At 41.0% G+C, this 17,926-nt stretch overlaps 1 protein-coding gene across 2 annotated transcripts in view; it reads left to right on the plus strand.

Moving 5' to 3' along the window:
* eml3 (EMAP like 3) overlaps window positions 1-17,926 on the plus strand; it is a 71,979-nt gene that overhangs the window by 17,908 nt on the left and 36,145 nt on the right. Inside the window, exons 2-4 of one of the 2 annotated variants that reach the window (XM_042511983.1) lie at window positions 13,937-14,113; window positions 15,069-15,183; window positions 15,373-15,882. In XM_042511983.1, the coding sequence (XP_042367917.1) occupies window positions 13,937-14,113; window positions 15,069-15,183; window positions 15,373-15,882 (802 nt within the window). The remainder of the gene's footprint in view (window positions 1-13,936; window positions 14,114-15,068; window positions 15,184-15,372; window positions 15,883-17,926) is intronic. The other variant, XM_042511984.1, reaches the window with a different exon arrangement.

Raw genomic sequence — 17,926 nt, forward strand, 5'->3', positions numbered from 1 at the left:
GGTAGAAGGTAGATTTATTTGTCATTTTTTAAACAACGTTTTAAACAAAAAATTTCAAATTTCATTTGTCCTTGATCCTGCTTCATTTTTGGAGTTGAAGGATCAGTTGATTAAAATAAGCAGCTACATTGAAAATTCCATCTGTTTTTTTGGGCATGTTCAATTCCTGCAGTGCATTTTTTTAAGCAGTCTTGTGTCCTTATGGCACCCAACAAGGTCCGTCTATTCAGTGCAACAGCTTGATGTTAGTGGTTAACCATGTCTCTGTGAAGATTTGCGCAGAGCAGTCTCTGATTTCAGGTTGCTGAATGAGCCTTAATAACATCTCATCCTCTTTATTGTCCTGTGACTGGACATTAGCCAGAAGAAGGTTTGGTAGAGGAACAGTTCTCAGTCCAACTTGGGTCAGCCTCGCCCTGATGCCGGCCCTCCTCTGTCTCTTAGTCTGGCACTTTCGGTTTCGTTTCTCCCCTCTAGTCTGAGTGGCCGCTTCGTGTATGCCATTGGTGGGGATCCTCTTGTGGTCCGCTGCATTCAGTCCAAACCCCAAACAACTTTCCCCAATGTTGATAGGTGCTTCTCTATCGTAGAAAAGTCATGCTTCAGCAGAAGGTGCCATGAAGTCAAGATATAGCAAAATATAGGAAAAAAGTAGCAAAGATTTGAGGAGCTACAGGCTGCTGCATCTACATGCACTGAAGTATGTATTGAAGCAATACCTTGATATCTTGATACTGCCCAAGCCTAGTTTTATATTTGACAAAATAAACGGGATGTCTGCATAGCCGCGACATGTAAATTAGTTACATTGTTGGGGAGGTGCATCACTGGTAGAGGCAGAGCTGCTATTGCCCACTATCGTGGTGTGCAATAGTTTCAGAATCAATGAATAGCAGTCATAAACATAACAGCTGGCCTGGCATGCTTCGGTCCACCCAACAGTCTCAAATGTAGGTCCACATACTGGTGTTCTGCGGTGCTTTGAATCACATCTCACAGTCTCTTTAAGTAAAGGGAGATGGCTTAGTTGTCATAAAATCAGCAACTACACTGTATATTCACATATGTACTGTACATATTCTACAGTTATATCCTCCTGTAGTTCCGGCCTGCATTATTTGTGCGATGGTTCATGTGTACACCCCATGCAGCTGTTAATTGTCCTCTTGGCCAGTTTCCAGCAAACAGTGCTTTGTTTTATTAGGCTGGGTGTGTGTGGCAGATAGAGGCTAAATGGTCTTCAGCGTGGTGCCGCTGCTGTTTCTTGCAAAATTTCAACAGTCCATAACAGTGGAGCCAGCTGGTGACAGTTAAGCCTCAAAGCTTGATCTGTGTCCAGGCTACAGAAATGATTTGACATGCATGTGTGTATAATGAAGCTGCAACTCATGAGAACTTCACAGCGCAGGGGAAGATGGTTGGACTGATATATGATCTGTTTTTAGGACGCTTGGATTGGCTTCTATCCTTCAGGCTCCGGCCAACATTTTGGGAAATACATTTGTTCGTTTTGTTTCCAAGAGTGAGATGAAAAGACTGATATCAATCTCATGTGTTTCACAAACCAGAAAGTTTCGGATATTTTGGAATTAAGAATTTTGCCCTACCCACAATAGGAGGTTGAAAGAACTGCGCAAAAAGAGAGAAGACCGACTAGGCCAGCTCGGGCCCACTGACAAGCTCTCTATTGTAAAATAAAAACAGAATCAACACACTTCAAATCTTACTGACGACAATCTTCACCACAACAACAACTGCAATCCTTAATGGCTACAACCCTGCATGAGCCAAATCCAAAGTGAAAACATGGTTTCTGCTGACAATAAAACTTTAAGGGTAATGTGCCCATCCATCACTGCCTGCCTTTTGGAGTTGAATGAGGTTCATCTGGGTTTCAAAAGGGAAACTTGTTTATTTGCTAATGATGTTGGCTCTTTGATGCTCCTCACTGAGTGATGAAGGCTCCTTGTTTTTCCCCTTCAGAAGGAGGAGGCCCACAGTGGGAATGAGCCTTTAGCATGTGTTTCTGCTTTCCTCAGCCTTTTCCATCCACGTTTCAGCTCCAGCCTCGCAAAAAGAGGCTTGGAATGTTTTAATTGTTTATCATCAGGTAGTGTTTAGAGAGGAGGGTTTAGGATGGCTATTAAAGCTCCAGCCACTTTCTGTTAAAGTCTGCACAGGCTGCAGGAAGACCCAGTGTGGAGACCTGGGGCCTTCCACAGGATCCTCTGTTATCAAGTATGTTTGTAATCTCACACATAATTCTAAAAATATACCAGATTGCACGAAGGCTGGGCGATAAATCATTTTATTGATTAATACAAAATTGTGGTTTGGGATGATTTTTAAAAGAAAAATCTAGATTTTCTCCTTTACTTCCTCCTTCTGTTTGTGCTTCTGTAGCTCATAGTGGGCTGTGTCCTCCCTCTGCGTTTATGTCCTAGTATACACACGACACCGTGACAGCAAGCGTTAATAACAATGAAGAGTACGTCCCCAAAAAAAGCCACAGTCTCGTCAGTTGTTTGGAACTGCTTCGGTTTTGGGGCATCACATCTGGAACAAACCGCAGTCCGCTGCAAAGTTTGTTTAAAGGCTGTTGCAACTAAAGGCAGCAGCACGACTGATTTATTTCAACATGTCAAAAGGAGGCATGCAGCCGAGTGAAAGTGAGAGAAATGTGTCTCACTCCGAGATGCACAAGACCGCATCAGCTCACAAACAGACGGTAAAAAACAGCCAGAAAAGGAATTATTTTCCACTAATTTTGTATTGTATGACAGGAAAGAGACCCGCTGCATAGCTGTTACTGATGCAGTCACTCTGCATATAGCTAAAGTTACAGTGCCCATATATACAGTGGAAAAGCCTGCAGGTTTATCCACATGCTTAAAACTACCAAGCCTGCCTTGTGTGTACAACTGACTGTGAAAAGATTGCTCGAGAACTGAGGGGATGTCATTTGACTCCAAAACAGACCTACGCTCCAGTAATCTGAACACAGCTAATAACATCGTTTGTTAACATGGAATTAATGTTGAACAACGGTTGTATGATTTCAGAATTGGTCATTTTCAATACTACAACTGCAAATCTGCCCAATATGCAACACTGACTTAGGCCCCTCTACATTTTCTTAGTTTGCCTTTGTTCATTTTTTATTGCTAAAATCAAAGCAAAACTTGTTTTGAGTAATTTCCTTGTCATTTGTAGTTTGTTTTTAAGAGGAAAAAAGATCAATCATCAATCAAGTTTGATGTGAAAAAATTTTAGATTTTATTTTTAGGCCATATTGCCCAGCCCTAGTTTGCACAATAACATTCTTGTCAATATTATATTGTGCAAAGTAACCAATGTCTTCTATATTTAACTGTTGTCTTAAATAATAAAATAATATATATATTCAATAGGACTTTACAGAATACCAGTTAAGGGGCTTTGAACCTTCAATGATAGTAACCTGATAAGGGTGGAAAGTGGGCTATTGCAACGTTTCTGGAAGTTACACAGGTCAAGTGCTTTGTACAGCAAGTGCTTTACTACAGCTGTCAGCCTTATTTGAGTCTGTCATTGGCCACGTCCTCGCAATCTCCTCGACTATTTTTGTGGTGAAAAAGCAAAATGAAAAATGGAAGCATTCGAATACTGATGTGGACGTTAATAACTATGGCCGTGATTTAAGCTTTGATGCGTCAAGCATTCGGGTCAGCTCTTATATTCAAGGCCTTCAGGGTTTCCCACACATTCATTTATTTGTGGCAGCCTGCCACAATATCAGTGCCAGAGGAAAGAAAGAGGAAATGTGTTGTTATGTGTTACACATACTGGTCCGCTGGACAGTGAGTGTGTTCATAGTCAGTCCACTGAACACATGAACAAACACAGAACAAAACGTGACTGGACACACAGCTGCTTCTTTCTCTTTCTGCAGATTTCTGTACAGAGACAGTTTGTGGTCTCTCTTGAAATTCCCCCGTAGCTGCTATTGTCACCTCATCAAGTGCTTCCTTTTTCCTGCTCTGGCCAGAGGTTTGAATGCTGGCTCATACTCTGATAGGTCAGGGAGGAAGTGAAAACTGTCTGAGGGGATATCTTTAGAGACATCAAGCAATTTAGGTCAGAGTGTAAATGGGTTTTTAGAGCTGCTCTCAAACTGCAGGTATTCAGTCTGGTTTAATGTTGTAACTGTCTCACATTAATTGATTGGCAGGGGTGTCATTTTCCATTTAGTTCAAGAGGATGTCTTGACATGTATACATGAACATGTCATAGTTGGCAGAACAGCAGGATGAAAGGAGAGATTATTACATGTAGCAACAAGGCACTTTATATTTATAGGAATAAGCAAGTTAAGGCAGCACCAGCTGGAGGGGGCAAGAAATGTTTTTTAATTTCTTTTTTAACTGATTTTAGGCACCCAATCTATTTTAACCCTTTGAAACCTGAGCAAACCAGCTTGATTTCTTTCAGAAACATGGGATGGCAACAAGCAACCTTAAAAGAAATGGCCCAAAAATTAACAAGAAATTAGTAAAAAGTTACAAGAAAATTACCAGAAAATAAGAAAAATACAAAACAAGCAAAAGTATGAAAAATATGTGTAAATATTCTTTTTTTTCTGTACTTCTTTTTTCCACTTACATCTTAACTAACACAAATATATGACACAGATATATCAGTAACAACAGAATAACAAACCCAAAGAGAGAAGCTGCTTGGGTGCATATACATTTTTACATCCTTGAAGATTAGTGTATGGAATATTGTCATCTCTTTCTAGTTGTGCTACTTGCAGTCTCAGTATGTGTTTCAGTTTTTTCATTGAAAAGATTTCTTTGTAGCATCATTTTAAATGAATAATAAAGAGAATTAAAAATATAGTTTTCTGGATATTTTTATCTCTCTTTTTATCTAATACCAGCTAATTTTCAGGTCATTTTTTTGTAATCTTATCTTTTATATGTTTCTTTTTTTTTGCAGTTTGCAGGACAGTTCTCACCAAGTTGCTCCATGTGTTTTTCCATGTTTTTAAAAGAAATCAGACCAATTTTCAAATTGTAAAAGGCAACTAAAAGCAGCACAGGAAAACTGATGTCGATCCAGGTGTTAAAGGGTTAAAAGTCTGTCACACTGTTGTTCAGTGAAGACATTAGATTCCACACATATTATATTAGACTGTTAAAACACCCATCTGATGCTGAGAGCAGTCTGCAGGCCAACTTCAGCTCTAGCTGTAGAAGGCGTTAAATCACAACACTAAACAAAAGCTAGCTTATAATTATCAATGTTTACACCCTGAAATTACAAACAGTGAGGATGTTCACATTTGGATTGGGGCCCGTAAATCCAAGCATTTGGATTAATAGGTATCATCTATAAATCCAGATGTTTGCGGCTGGAATAATGGCTGTTAAAGAAACACCTCATTATGCTCCGTCACAAACAGCATTTAGTTATAGTTTCAGTTAAAGATGTAAGCAGCGCAGTTCTTTGCATATGTTAGAGTGAAATTTTCCAGGCCTTAAGTGTCCACAATATGATTTGATAGCCTGTACCACATTCTTTTTTTTTTTTATCTTCATCAGATGCAAACAATACAAATAGTTATTTGATTTTGTATGAAATCCCTCTCCATTGGAAGGATTGGAGTGATGCTAAATTCTCCTTATTATATGATGTCTCTAATTTATACCATTAGTTATCCTTTTTTGGTTTTCATTTCAGCACATTATTTTACCTTTGCACTATTATGTTATAAACTGATCACACTGTTGTTAATTTCACACATTAATTGCTATTGGGGTACAGTGTAAAAATAAACTGTTTGTTCTGACTTCAAAAAGTTAGTGTCAGAATTTTAGGTTGACTGAATTTGAGGAGGCAATCTGAATCAGTCCAAAATTATCTAAACATACCTTTTTGAATTCAGTCATATTTTAAGGCAGCCTGGACACTGACTTTTTTAGGTCAAAATAAATACTTTCTTTTTACAGTGCAAGGAGTTCAAGCAAATAAAATGAATGTTTTAAAACTTAGATTAGATAATTAATTAGATATTTTTGTAGAAAAATATCTCTGACAAAGATGTATGGATTTTCTAAAAGAATAAGCAAGTAGGGCACATTTTTGTCTCTGATGGGTGTCCCTGAACATGTAACTAATCATGTGATCACTTAAAAGAAGGGCTGAACTGTAATATTCAGCTATTTTTCTAATATTAAGTGTTCATTTGTTAGGGTAGATTTGGGGGGTTTCACTTTTGCATTGGGCTATTTATTTATTTATTTTTTTTTTCAAATCATAAACTTCTTGGAGCTGGTTAGGAGTTTGTGCCAAAGTGCAGCACAAGCTAGCGCAACAGCAGCTAACAGACATCGAGCCATTTAATGGCACCAGCAAACTTAAACTGACACCAAAACTGCTTGATTCTGCCGTTAAACCCATAAATAACCCTTAGGTCAAGATAGCCTTGTAATGCCAACAGTTAGCCCTGCCAATATGTGTGTATTGGTTGTCTCTTACCAACTCTACCTGGCAGTGGGCTCACACTCCTGCAGCAGTAGTGACCCAGCAGCAGGGAGAGCAGTGAGCAGGGCAAGGAAGTGCTAAGCAAATCAATAGTTGCGTAGAGCTCTACAATAAAATATGATTTCATCAAAGTCAATTATTTAAAAAAACAACAACAACAACAACAACAAAAGTAACGTTCAGCAGCACAACCCCCAACTGAAGTTTTAAATATTTGCTGTTTATTAGATATGAAGCTTGGGAGCTGAAAAAATGTTCTTTAGAAGTCATGTTTGAGAGTTGCTCCCAAACAGGAGTAAGTTGCTTGATAAATGTATCTTGTCCTTCATATTGAGGGAAGTGTTTTCACTCAGCAGTTTCACTCAGCAGTGTGATATCAGGAGTGAAAACATTTAACATCCAGCTGATACGTCTGCTGTGTTCCACTCTCTACTATATTCTTCTAAAGGATAATCAATGTGCAGCATTTCCAAGTAGACTTAATTGTAGAAACATTTCCTCTCCTGCCAAGCTGGATCTGCTCCATGCATTTTGCAACACCGCTGATGATGAAATGCCTCTTCCAGAGAAATGGTTACACCAAAGGAAAATGTCTTTATAGGCCGCAGTGAATCATGATCTTGGTGTGCCAAAACGTTCACAAGGCCTCTGGCTGCTTTTGCATCACTCAGTTGGCAGCAGCACTGATATGTTCTGGTGTAAACAGTCACCATGCAGCAAGCAGCGAGCACCTCCGGGTGAACTGTGGGCAGGTGTGGGCGCCTGCATCCAGGCTGGGTTAAATTTACAAATATCACAGGGAGGTTTTCCTTTCTGTTTCATTGTATTCATTAAGGGCTTTATAGACTTACCCGATATATCAGGTTTTGTATTTGCACAAATTTAGCATAGTGGTAGTTCAGGCAGGCCACGGTGTCGAGCGCTGCTGCTGTTGATATCCGCTGATATCATGCAAGCCCTCATCAGCTGATGGCTGTATGATTCACCACTAAGCATCTGATTCGCTAAACACACTTGCGCCCGCTAGCCTGCCTGCTCTTTGCTGTTCCCGCTGCATGTCGCTTTTGCACCTGCCATCTCCTTTTTTGCTGTTCTGACTTGTTATTGTTGTTGTCATTGATGCCTGCTCTAGGGGGTTTGTTGTCTTTTTGCTGTTGCTCTCCCTGCCTCGGGTGGCACGGTGGCGTCGTGGTTAGCACTGTTGCCTCACAGCCTGGTTCGAAGCCCGGTTGGAACGGGGTTCCGTCCTTCTGTGTGGAGTTTACATCTTCTCCCTGTGTCTGCGTGGGTTCTCTGCTCCGGCTTCCTCAGGTTGATTTGTGACTCTAAAATTGCCCTTAGGTGTGACTGTGAGCGTGTAGTCGTGTCTATATGTGTCGGCCCTGCGATAGTCTGGCGACCTATCCAGGGTGTACCCCGCCTTCCGCCCGATGACAGCTGTTTACAGTCCTGTAACTTCTCCTGCCATCTCTAGGTGTCATGCTGTCTTTCAGCTCAGCTGCCTGTTCCACCAGTAGAGGTGCGTGCTGTGCACTACATACTATGAGTTTAACTGAAAGAGGAGTATCTGTATTTTTGACAGCAGTGAAAAACTTTTTTGGGATTTTTAAATACCCTGGCACACTCTAATACCGTGCAACTGCCTAAACCTAATGAGTACATTATAAGCTCTAAAAGTCATGTTCTGGTGTCGGTCCTTCAGAAATAAACACCTACAGCTTTTCTTTATAGTCAACATTTGAACCACATTAATTCACCTTTAGCTTGTTTTGGTGATGTCCAGGAGTTTTGCAGATCCCCTGTGTTTTTAGCTTGTGTGAGGGGAGCTACGTAGATTAGCTTGTAAATTCTTTTCAGAGGATGGCAAAAAAATGCATCTTCCATTGCTGGTATTCTCTTTTCGTTTCACTTAATTTTACCATCCTACTCTCGTCCACTAAAATGATATGAGGTTTGCTGTCAACTGCCTCCCTGATTCCATGCAAACGCAGCATTAAAGGGAAACGTTGCCAATTTTCAACCGGCTCAGTGTAATTGCAGTGTGTGCAGATGAGCGGTATTTTAGCAACAAATTGGCAAGCGCCTGGAGCTCTCTGCCAATCCGTCCGCAAAAGTCCACTGACAGTGGAGAAATGCACAATTGAAGTCGCCTGGCAGATCTCCCTTGATAAATGAGTGGGCCAATCACCGTTCATCTGCACACACGACAATGACACAGAGCTGGTGGAAAATCAGCAAATTTTCTCTCTAAAGCAGCAAGTTTTCTTCAGGTGAATTGACTTACCAAGGACAATGGAAAATCCCTTACTGCCATGAGAGAGGCAGGCTGAGACATAGTGAAAATATATGGGAAGATCATTAAGATGTTTTCAATAACAATAAAATGAAGTGACAGACTGATGCAATCTTCCAGTGAACGGTAAGCACTGGGAACCTGCCAAGTGGGAGGTTTTTTCTTGGTTCTTAGGAAAAGGCTTAAAGAAACAGTTATGAGTCACTTTGAGAGCATGAATGAAGCAAGAAAATTTCATATCAGCCCACAAAAGCTGAGATAGTGGCAGGAGGAACAGGTGATCGGAAAAACCATCCCCACACAGCAGCCTTTCCTCTCCTACACACAGACTGATAAGAATTCACTCAAGCTTACTTTAACTTTTAAAACCTGAGCAAATACTTTAAATTTCTCAAATTCATGGGGTGAAGGCAATGAGCAACAAAATAACAAATGACCCAAAGAAAAATTAAGAAAATGTTACAAGAAATAACCTGAAAATAAGTTAAAAATAAATAAATAAATAAATAAATAAATAATCAAAAACAAAAAAAAAGAGAAAAAAAATGACTTTAAAATGAAGTGGAAAAAAACCTTGCTTTTCCCCCCATAACATAATTTTAAATATGTAATTGTAATGATTATTAATATATTTTTCTCAACATTTTTCCATTGTTTTTAATTTTCTAATAATTCGCCCCTCTTTTTTAAAAAACAATTTCAGGTCATTTTCTTCAACACCTCCTATGAATTTCTTGCAATTTGTGGGACATTTCTTGAAAGTCATGTTACAAATGGTTAACTAGCTTGTGAGAGGAACGCAGCACAAGAAAACTGATGTCAAACCAGGTTTAAAATGGGTTAATGTGATAAAATGACCATGTGTGTATCAATCACTCACCCCATGTTATGTGCAATTCCTTTCCTGAGGAAAACTTTTCTTGCATACCTCCATGCGAGAAAAGCAGGGTTGTGTCCTCAGCCCCTTTCCCTTTCTCTACACCCTCTATACAAATGACCACCAATCACCAGTGACTACATACTACTACAAGTACTCAGATGACACGGCCATTCTAGGACTGCTCAGTGACAAAAACTCAATTGATGCCTATCAGCTCTCCATTTCTCACCTCACTCAATGGTGCACCGACAACTACCTTTAACTGAATGTAGGTAAAACAAAAGAAATGGTCATTCACACTTCACACACCCCCCCTGGACTGGTCCCCACGTCCATCCACAACCAAAAAGTTGAACAGGTCAGCCATTTCAAATACCTCGGACTCACTGTAGACAGCAAACTAACATTTGACCAACACATCGCTGATATCTGTAAAAAGTCCCAACAAAGACTCCACGCTATCCGCAAACTTTGTGCCCTCTCTGTTGCCCCCTATCTTCTGTTACTACTGTACTGCAGCATAATTCAACCCATCCTTCTGTACCGTTTCTCCTGGTTCTATAACATGCTATCCAGCACCAACAAAAATAACACACACAGCATCCAAAATAATGCAACATCCCACAGGGATGATTTTATAGGGATGTCTTTGGTTGTCTGGGGGTGTTTTGTTTGTTGGTGGGCATAATCATATTTTAATTATATAATTTCAAATTGGGAGTCCGCAACATTGCTAGGCTTTGTTTTGCGAGTAAAACGGCATTTGAGGTTTTGGATTTAAAACCTTTTGCTTGCGGTGACTATGAATTGTGGTCCAGCGTCAGGATGATATGATCTTGAGTTATCGTGTAGTGGTGTTGTGGTCATCTTCTCCTTCCACTGTCTCCCGTAGGCCTTATGTGTTTTTTATTATGAATATAACTATATAAAAGTCCGGTTGCAGTCACACCTAATGCTTCTTTTCTTTGTCAGCTCATTTCTGGTCAGACCACCTCATAAAACTTTGGAGTGCTGTTCAGTGACACATCATTCTCAGTTACCAGAATAAACTATGTTGAGATTTTTTCCCCCGTGTAGTAGTGATGACTGTCAGGCCCCATGACTTTGTGTTTAACATTTGTGGTGTGTTTATAATAAGATGGTGTGAACTCTTAATGCATAAGAACTGAGTAAATCACCCTGCATTAGTCTTGGGGGTTGCAGCAATATACAAGTTTTAAGGTATACCAAGATATGTAAGTTGACGATTATCATACCGTGTACATTTGCTTATCCAGGATATTTTAAAAAATGCAACTGGATGGAGAATCTTACCTTAATTTGACTTATTTTCCAAAGGGAGACACGGACCTACATAAAAAATGGTTTTAAGTCTTGATTGTAGCAATAAAAACTAATCTCTCTGTTTTCATTCCTTGAAAACTCATTCTGACTGATAATAATTTAGTAATACCGTGAAACCATGACATTTTTGAAGATGGTTATTGCACCGTAAAATTATTATTCTGTTGCTAATAACAGACAACTTTCTAGCTGTGTAAATATGTGGAAGCATAGTGCCCACTATAGAGTAGCAAAATCAACCTAAAGGCCGACATACGCAACTGTTCAAAAACATTCTTGGCAGTTAACAGTTTAACGGTTGACATTCTGAGGCTGTAGGTCACTAGCTCGAAGGTAGTCGTGTAGAGATAGGACTGGCTATGCTATACTAGTTTCATACAGTGACAGGCCATTAGAAAAGTGCTGAAGCGGAAAGGAAAGAGAATTCCATCTGAGATTGGCAACTAATGGCAGGCTTAAACCAGCAGTCTATGTCCTTTGAGCCAGACAACTGTCTAGTATGGATTTAACAAAGTTGATCTTGAGCAGGACAGTTGTAGAGAATATTGTATGTGAATTGCCAGAAAATTTTGATCAATTTGGAAATGAAGCTTTAGACTACAATTACAGGCACTGTGTAATTCCAGTTTGTGGATCTCAACTGTTAGAACTGAGTCAAACGGGCTTTAAAGGATTTGTACAGAGAGGAGTGTTTTCTGAGGACCTCTTACCTACTTATTACTGAGTGGGAAAACCATTTCCTTGAAACTTCTCGGCCAATTGACACTTGTTTTTTGTTGGACTGCAATGCCAAAATAACATTTAAAAATGGCTGAGTGAGAATTTAGTGGCTGAGTAATGAGAGCTACCAACACAGCTGAGCTGAAGCGGGAAGATATCCTCCTGATGCTCGCTGTGCACAGCTTTGTTCCATCCTGTGACACAAGAACAGAAGGAGGCATTCCACACACTCGCATACACACACACTTTTTGGACCCGAACCAGCTACGTCCCTCATATGCACTCACACAAACACCCGAACTGTAGCTGTACTCAACACACAATGGGGTCTTTGAGAGGCTCTGGACACTCCTCAGTTAGAGTACAATGCTCTCAGCAGCTGTAATCCCCTCTCCAAATGGACAGCACGCCAGAAAACAAAAACACATGTTTGTCTTACTATACTTGTAGGGACATTTACCGACAAAATACACTCACTAGCCCCGAAGCCCTAACCCTAACATGGCTAACCCCAACCCTAGTCTAAACCCAACCACACCCGTCCCTGCATGTTTAACCTTGGACCTACCAAAATGTCCCCACAATGCTGAAATGTCCTTGCAATGCCAACATGTCTTATCAATGCTGAAATGTCCTCACATTCCAAAATAAGTTCACAATACCAGAGTGTCTTCACAATGCCAAAAAACCTTACAATGTCCTCACACTGATAACACTGATAACCTTACATTGCCAAAATGTTCTTGCAAGGCCAATATGTCCTTGTAATCCCGAAATATCTATAAAATGCGAGAATGTGCTCATAATGCTAAAATGTACTCACAATGCCAAAATGTCCTCGCAATGCCAACATTTCCAAAAAATGCCAAAATGTCCCCACAGTGCCAAAATGTCCTTACAGTTCGGAAATGTCCTCACACTGCTGAAAGTCCTCACGTTGCCAAAATGTCCTCACAATCCTGAAATGTCCTGACTCTGCCAAATTGTTCTCATAATGCTACACTGTACCTGTAATGCCAAAATGTCCTCACAATCCTGATATTTTCTGACTATGCTAAAATGTCTTCACAATGCTACAATGTACTTATAATGCTAAAATGTACTCAGTGTCAAAATGTCCTCAAAATGCTAAAATGTCCTCACAATGCAGAAATGTTTTCACAGTCCTGAAACGTCCTCACAATGCCAAAATAAATTCACAATCTTATAATGACTCCATAATGCTGAAATTTTCTCTCAATGCAGAAATGTCCTTACACTGCCCGAAAGTCCTCACAAGACTGGAATGTCCCCACAGTGCTGAAATGCCCTCACTATAATGGCTTTAAAACTTAAATGGTCCTCACAAAGATAGCGATACAAGCCACCCCACACAGGAATGACACCAGAATGACTTAACGAAGCAGAACTTTTTTGTTCTACTTTAGTCATTCATTACCAAATTGTTAGCATGTATTCAGTTCCGGTTTCCTTTTCTATTTCCATCCAGATGTCAGGCCAATTTTACACAATCCTTCAAAATAAAGGGAAAAACTGCACTGTAATTGTCTTTCCATCGGTTGAGTTGGCACGACTTCCTGAACATCCAATAAAAGACAGCAAGATAGTGATGGAAAACGGCTTTGCAGAGGTTGGTGTGTATTGGAAAGATTGCTGGTGTCCTTTAGTGTCAGCTGAAAGTGGTTGATTTTACACTCTCATCCAAAAAGAAAACCAGTTTTCATATCAGCCTGTTCCAATTTATTGTCATGACTCCATAACAAACACATGTAAAGAAAATAATCTGGACTGGATTGTTTAGGAAAAGTTGTGTTTTTTTAGTGTTTAGTAAACTAATGTAACAATCTAGCGGCCAGAACGAAACAGGGCTTTCTTCAATGTTCCTCCCCAGCACTGACTTGGTACTGATTGATTGTGAAGAGCTTACATGTTTGTCAGTGAAAAGGGAGCACTTTTTTTGGCTTTTGGTTGCATTGTATTAAAGACATGCTAAGGGCAAGATTTCTTTCTTCTTGTTATTTAGCCATATAAACGTAAATAATTACATTTTTACATTACCAGATGAAGCGAGAGATTAACCTTGTTATCCACTAAATTCATATTCATGTCTTTTACCATAAGACCTGTTTTCTTAGCCATGTCTCTGAAACACCCCTCTTGTCTCTCAATAGATGACGCGTCGGCAGATGGCAGCGCTGAGTTCCCAGACCGAGCTTCCATGATGGAGGTGCGTCTGCAGGCGCAGGAGGACGAGATCACGCTGTTGAAATCCTCATTGGCTGATGCCCTGCGCAGGATCCGCCTCCATGATCAGCTCTTACCGTTACTGAAACAGCAGCTTATTGCAGGTGAATGGTCTTCAACAGCCTCATGGTACAGTGGATGGTACAACGTTGTCTCATGTCGCCCAATGTTACCCCAAACACCTTGTTTTCAGTTTTAATTTCAGAAATGATTTAGGTTTGCTCTTTCCTTTGCCTTGTATGCAGTTCTGGCAGAGCTGTCACTGCAGCTGCACTTGTTGCCATCTTCCATGTGTTGTCGTTCATACGTGCTGGTAGGCATTTGTGTTCGGAAGAATTGCATCCCCATTGCCCTCAGTACCAAAGAAGAACAAGTACCATCACATTTTCAGAATTTTTGTATCAACTTTGTGATGAAATATCACATATGTTAAACCAAAGTATTAGAAAAACATTGTTTTGGTATTTGTTCTGAAACTTAAAGGTATCTAGGATAGCTACCAAACATTTCTAAAGAAACCCTGCCCTAGATGGTGCATACCGTAATTCCATTCATGGCATTAAATTCAAACGTTTATGTTGGTTCCTGAACCAGTGAAACTCATCATAAGTTATGTTTTTCCTCAGCAGCAGTTTGAATTTTGAGTGTCAGGGTAGATAAATGATTGATCAGAGCCGATCAGATCAATCGATGAGATCAGCAGCTGCTGCAGCGATGATTAAATGCAACCTTTTCGGCCCAGCACAATGAACAGTTGTTTTTCCCCTTCACTGCGACCTGACATTCTGCTTCTCTGTCTGTCCCCAAAGTACACTCTGTGCCTTGAGCATGTAATGATATAAAAAAACGAATGGTATATGCTGTCTATGGCGCTTCTAATGAACTTTCCAGCTCCAAAAATCTAAAATCAATATGTGGCGACAGGTGTTTTAACTGTAGAGGGCAGCCACAAATAAATATATCTGTGGGAAACCCTGCACAGACTTCAGCAGTGCAGTATCACTCAAATATTAATCAACAGTCATTAATGCAATACTAACCCCATTTTTTTCCACCCAGTGAACCCAGGTGCTGCTCGAGTGCTGAACCAGGTGTGCTGCTCAGATGGTTGTACCAGCAGCAAAAGACTGTCCTCCACCTCAACCGTGGACGGGATCCGCCAACCTGCTACCAGGTACTGGACTGACACGCCAAGGGCTCAGATGGACAGGAGGGATGATGAGGGGCTGTCATTGTATTATTTCACTTGATGTATTAATATGTCAGAGGCATACTAGTCTGTTGAGAGACCTGGTTTTGTGATTAATGTGTAATTTGTCTGTATTACTCTCCATGTTGACCTCAACCTTTGAACTATCTCTAGCCAACTGTCAGACAGCATTGTGACCAATGCGAACGGCCACATAGGAAGCCCAATGTCCATGAAGCCGAGAACCAGAGCAGAGACACTGGACAGGTCCACTCAGACAGAACCCACCCTCCTGGGGCAGGGCACTGGGCAGGACAGGGTCCTCCTCTCCAGGCGGGTCCAGAGCCTGCAGCTGGAGGATGCCCTCCTTCCAGGGGAGTCTCTGGCTGAGGGGACGCGGGCCAAGCTGCACCGCGTCCCCGGCTTGGAAGAGGAGGACGATGAGCAGGAAGAAGATGAAGACGGAGGAGGGGAGCAGGAGAAGGCGCTGAGTTGGGCGTCGTCAGTTGAGGAGCCTATCCAGCCCACTACAATCAGAGGCCTGCAGAGGGAAGACTTCCAGGATGGAAGCTGCTCTCCAGAGGAGTCAGGCTCTGCTTCGCCCTTAGCCCGAACCCCAGACCAGAACCTCAGCCCTCGCTCGGGACCCCTAACCCCTATCCAGGAAGGAGAGAAGAAACAGCTGTGCGTGATCTTGCCACCCTCTCCCTTCCGACCGCTGTCTTCATAATCATCTTCTCTTGTGATTGATTGCATGGCTTTAAAGGACAAATCAAACTCTTCTATATTCTCACTTGTGTGACTGCAAACCCCAGTTGTGCTGCAAGCTAGGCTTGGGTAGTATGTAATATTTCAAACCTTCATACCTTCCTGAAATTTCTCAAGGGCATACAGTATATAATGGCAAAAGTGTGCAGCACTAGTAACCCCTCTCCCCAACAGCGAGTGCACTTCTTAATTTAAGCTTTGCAGATTGATAAATATACAATAGAAACCCATAAATTGTTAGGAAAAGTAATATTCTCACCCCTGCATACACCCCTGCGTACACCTTCTGAAATTAACTTTATCTCGGTCATAGAGTCATGAGGCTTAATTGCCTCGTTACCTTATTATAAAACAAACTTCAAACTACAGAATTGAAATATAACTCACCCTTGGTAACTCTTGCTAGTAATCTAGTTAGTAAGCCCACTGTTCCAATAATCACCAACTCAAGTTTAATTTGCCAAGTGAAAAGTAAAAAACATGCCTTAATTCCCCACACTCTTTCTCTGCCTGCTGGCCGCCGGCTGTTGACAGTCCTGTAACTTCTCTCTCCACCATTAAGTGTCATTGTGTCTTTCAGCTCAGCTGCCTTTTTCACCAGTAGAGACCACAGACTGAGCTCTGGTGGTGGTGCATGCTGAACAACTTTACACCAGATTTACCAGATTGGGGCTTGGTCAGGTTCAGGCTCAGTACTGAAGGCTTAGTAGGTGGGTTTCCATTAATCTCCAGCTATTGCTGGATAGCTAGTGCTGTGGCTGCAATAGAAATAAAGCTGCTAATGTTTTAAACATCCATCGCCATGGTTACTGGGATGTTATCACCAGAAGAGAAGTCACAGAGCAACATGCAATGGAAACACAGTCATACTGCTTAAGTTTTGAGCAAATCTGTAATGGAATCCGGGCTCGTGATATTCTCACATATGGCTATACATTCTGACAGTCATCCATGATCTTTTTTTCACTCAATCTGCTTATTACCAACTAATTTATCTAAATGTGTAACATTTCAACTCTTTTGTTATGTTTAACTTACATAACAAAGCACAATGTGAATTAAAATGATTATTCATATTTTTATTATTCATTTATTATAATGACAAGCAAAATTTATGTGCATTCCTTATTTACACAAGTTCTACCCAGTCAGAGGCAGGGGTTGATTTTGTTAGTACCTACGAAAACTGGAGCTACTAACTTATTGATGAAGACTAGAATACATGTAAATGTCCTCCCTCTAACACTGTACACACAAATTTCATAAAGGAGACCCAATGAGTTTAATAGAAAGAGGAGCGCCTGTATTTTTGACTTTATTAAAAAAGACACCTTCGCGATTTCTAAATGCCCTGGTATACTGTAAAAATGTGATGCTGTGATCAAGTCTACTGCAAAGCCCCTTATGAAACACTCGGCCTCAGGTTGCCAGAGTGTGATTATGCCGTGTTAGAGCAGGAAACCTGAGGGGGATGACATGTTCTGTCGTCATGCTCGCTCGGGCCTCCGTGTGTTTTAGCAGGGGGAGGCGAGGGGAACATAAAGCCGTAGTGGAACATAATGGCGGCACTCGTCCACACTGAGTGACATATCCAAGATTAACTTCACGGCACACAGAGATTTAGGTCCAGTGGAAAATGTGATGTGAGGGCAATTGAACATAATGTACAAAAAGGGCGTGCAGCAGGGTTACAATATGTATACACTTAGCCTGAGCAGGAAAGGTCAGGGGGTTCGCATGCTGTACAGATGTAACTTTCCAAGGACAGAACATGTTCTGAAGTGCCATATCTGTCCAAACAGCCAACATCAGAGTGCTCCTCTTTGCTACAACTGCACTGTAGCCGCAGAGTATTTAAGTTTACGGCTCTGTAAGGCGATGCAGATGTGCAGAGCTGACAAGGAGCCACGAAGGATCTACCACTGAACTGGGGTTTGCAGGAACACACAAACTGCCTTAA

Source organism: Plectropomus leopardus, chromosome 23 (assembly GCF_008729295.1).
Source record: "Plectropomus leopardus isolate mb chromosome 23, YSFRI_Pleo_2.0, whole genome shotgun sequence".
In the NCBI taxonomy this organism is placed as follows: Eukaryota; Metazoa; Chordata; class Actinopteri; order Perciformes; family Serranidae; genus Plectropomus; species Plectropomus leopardus.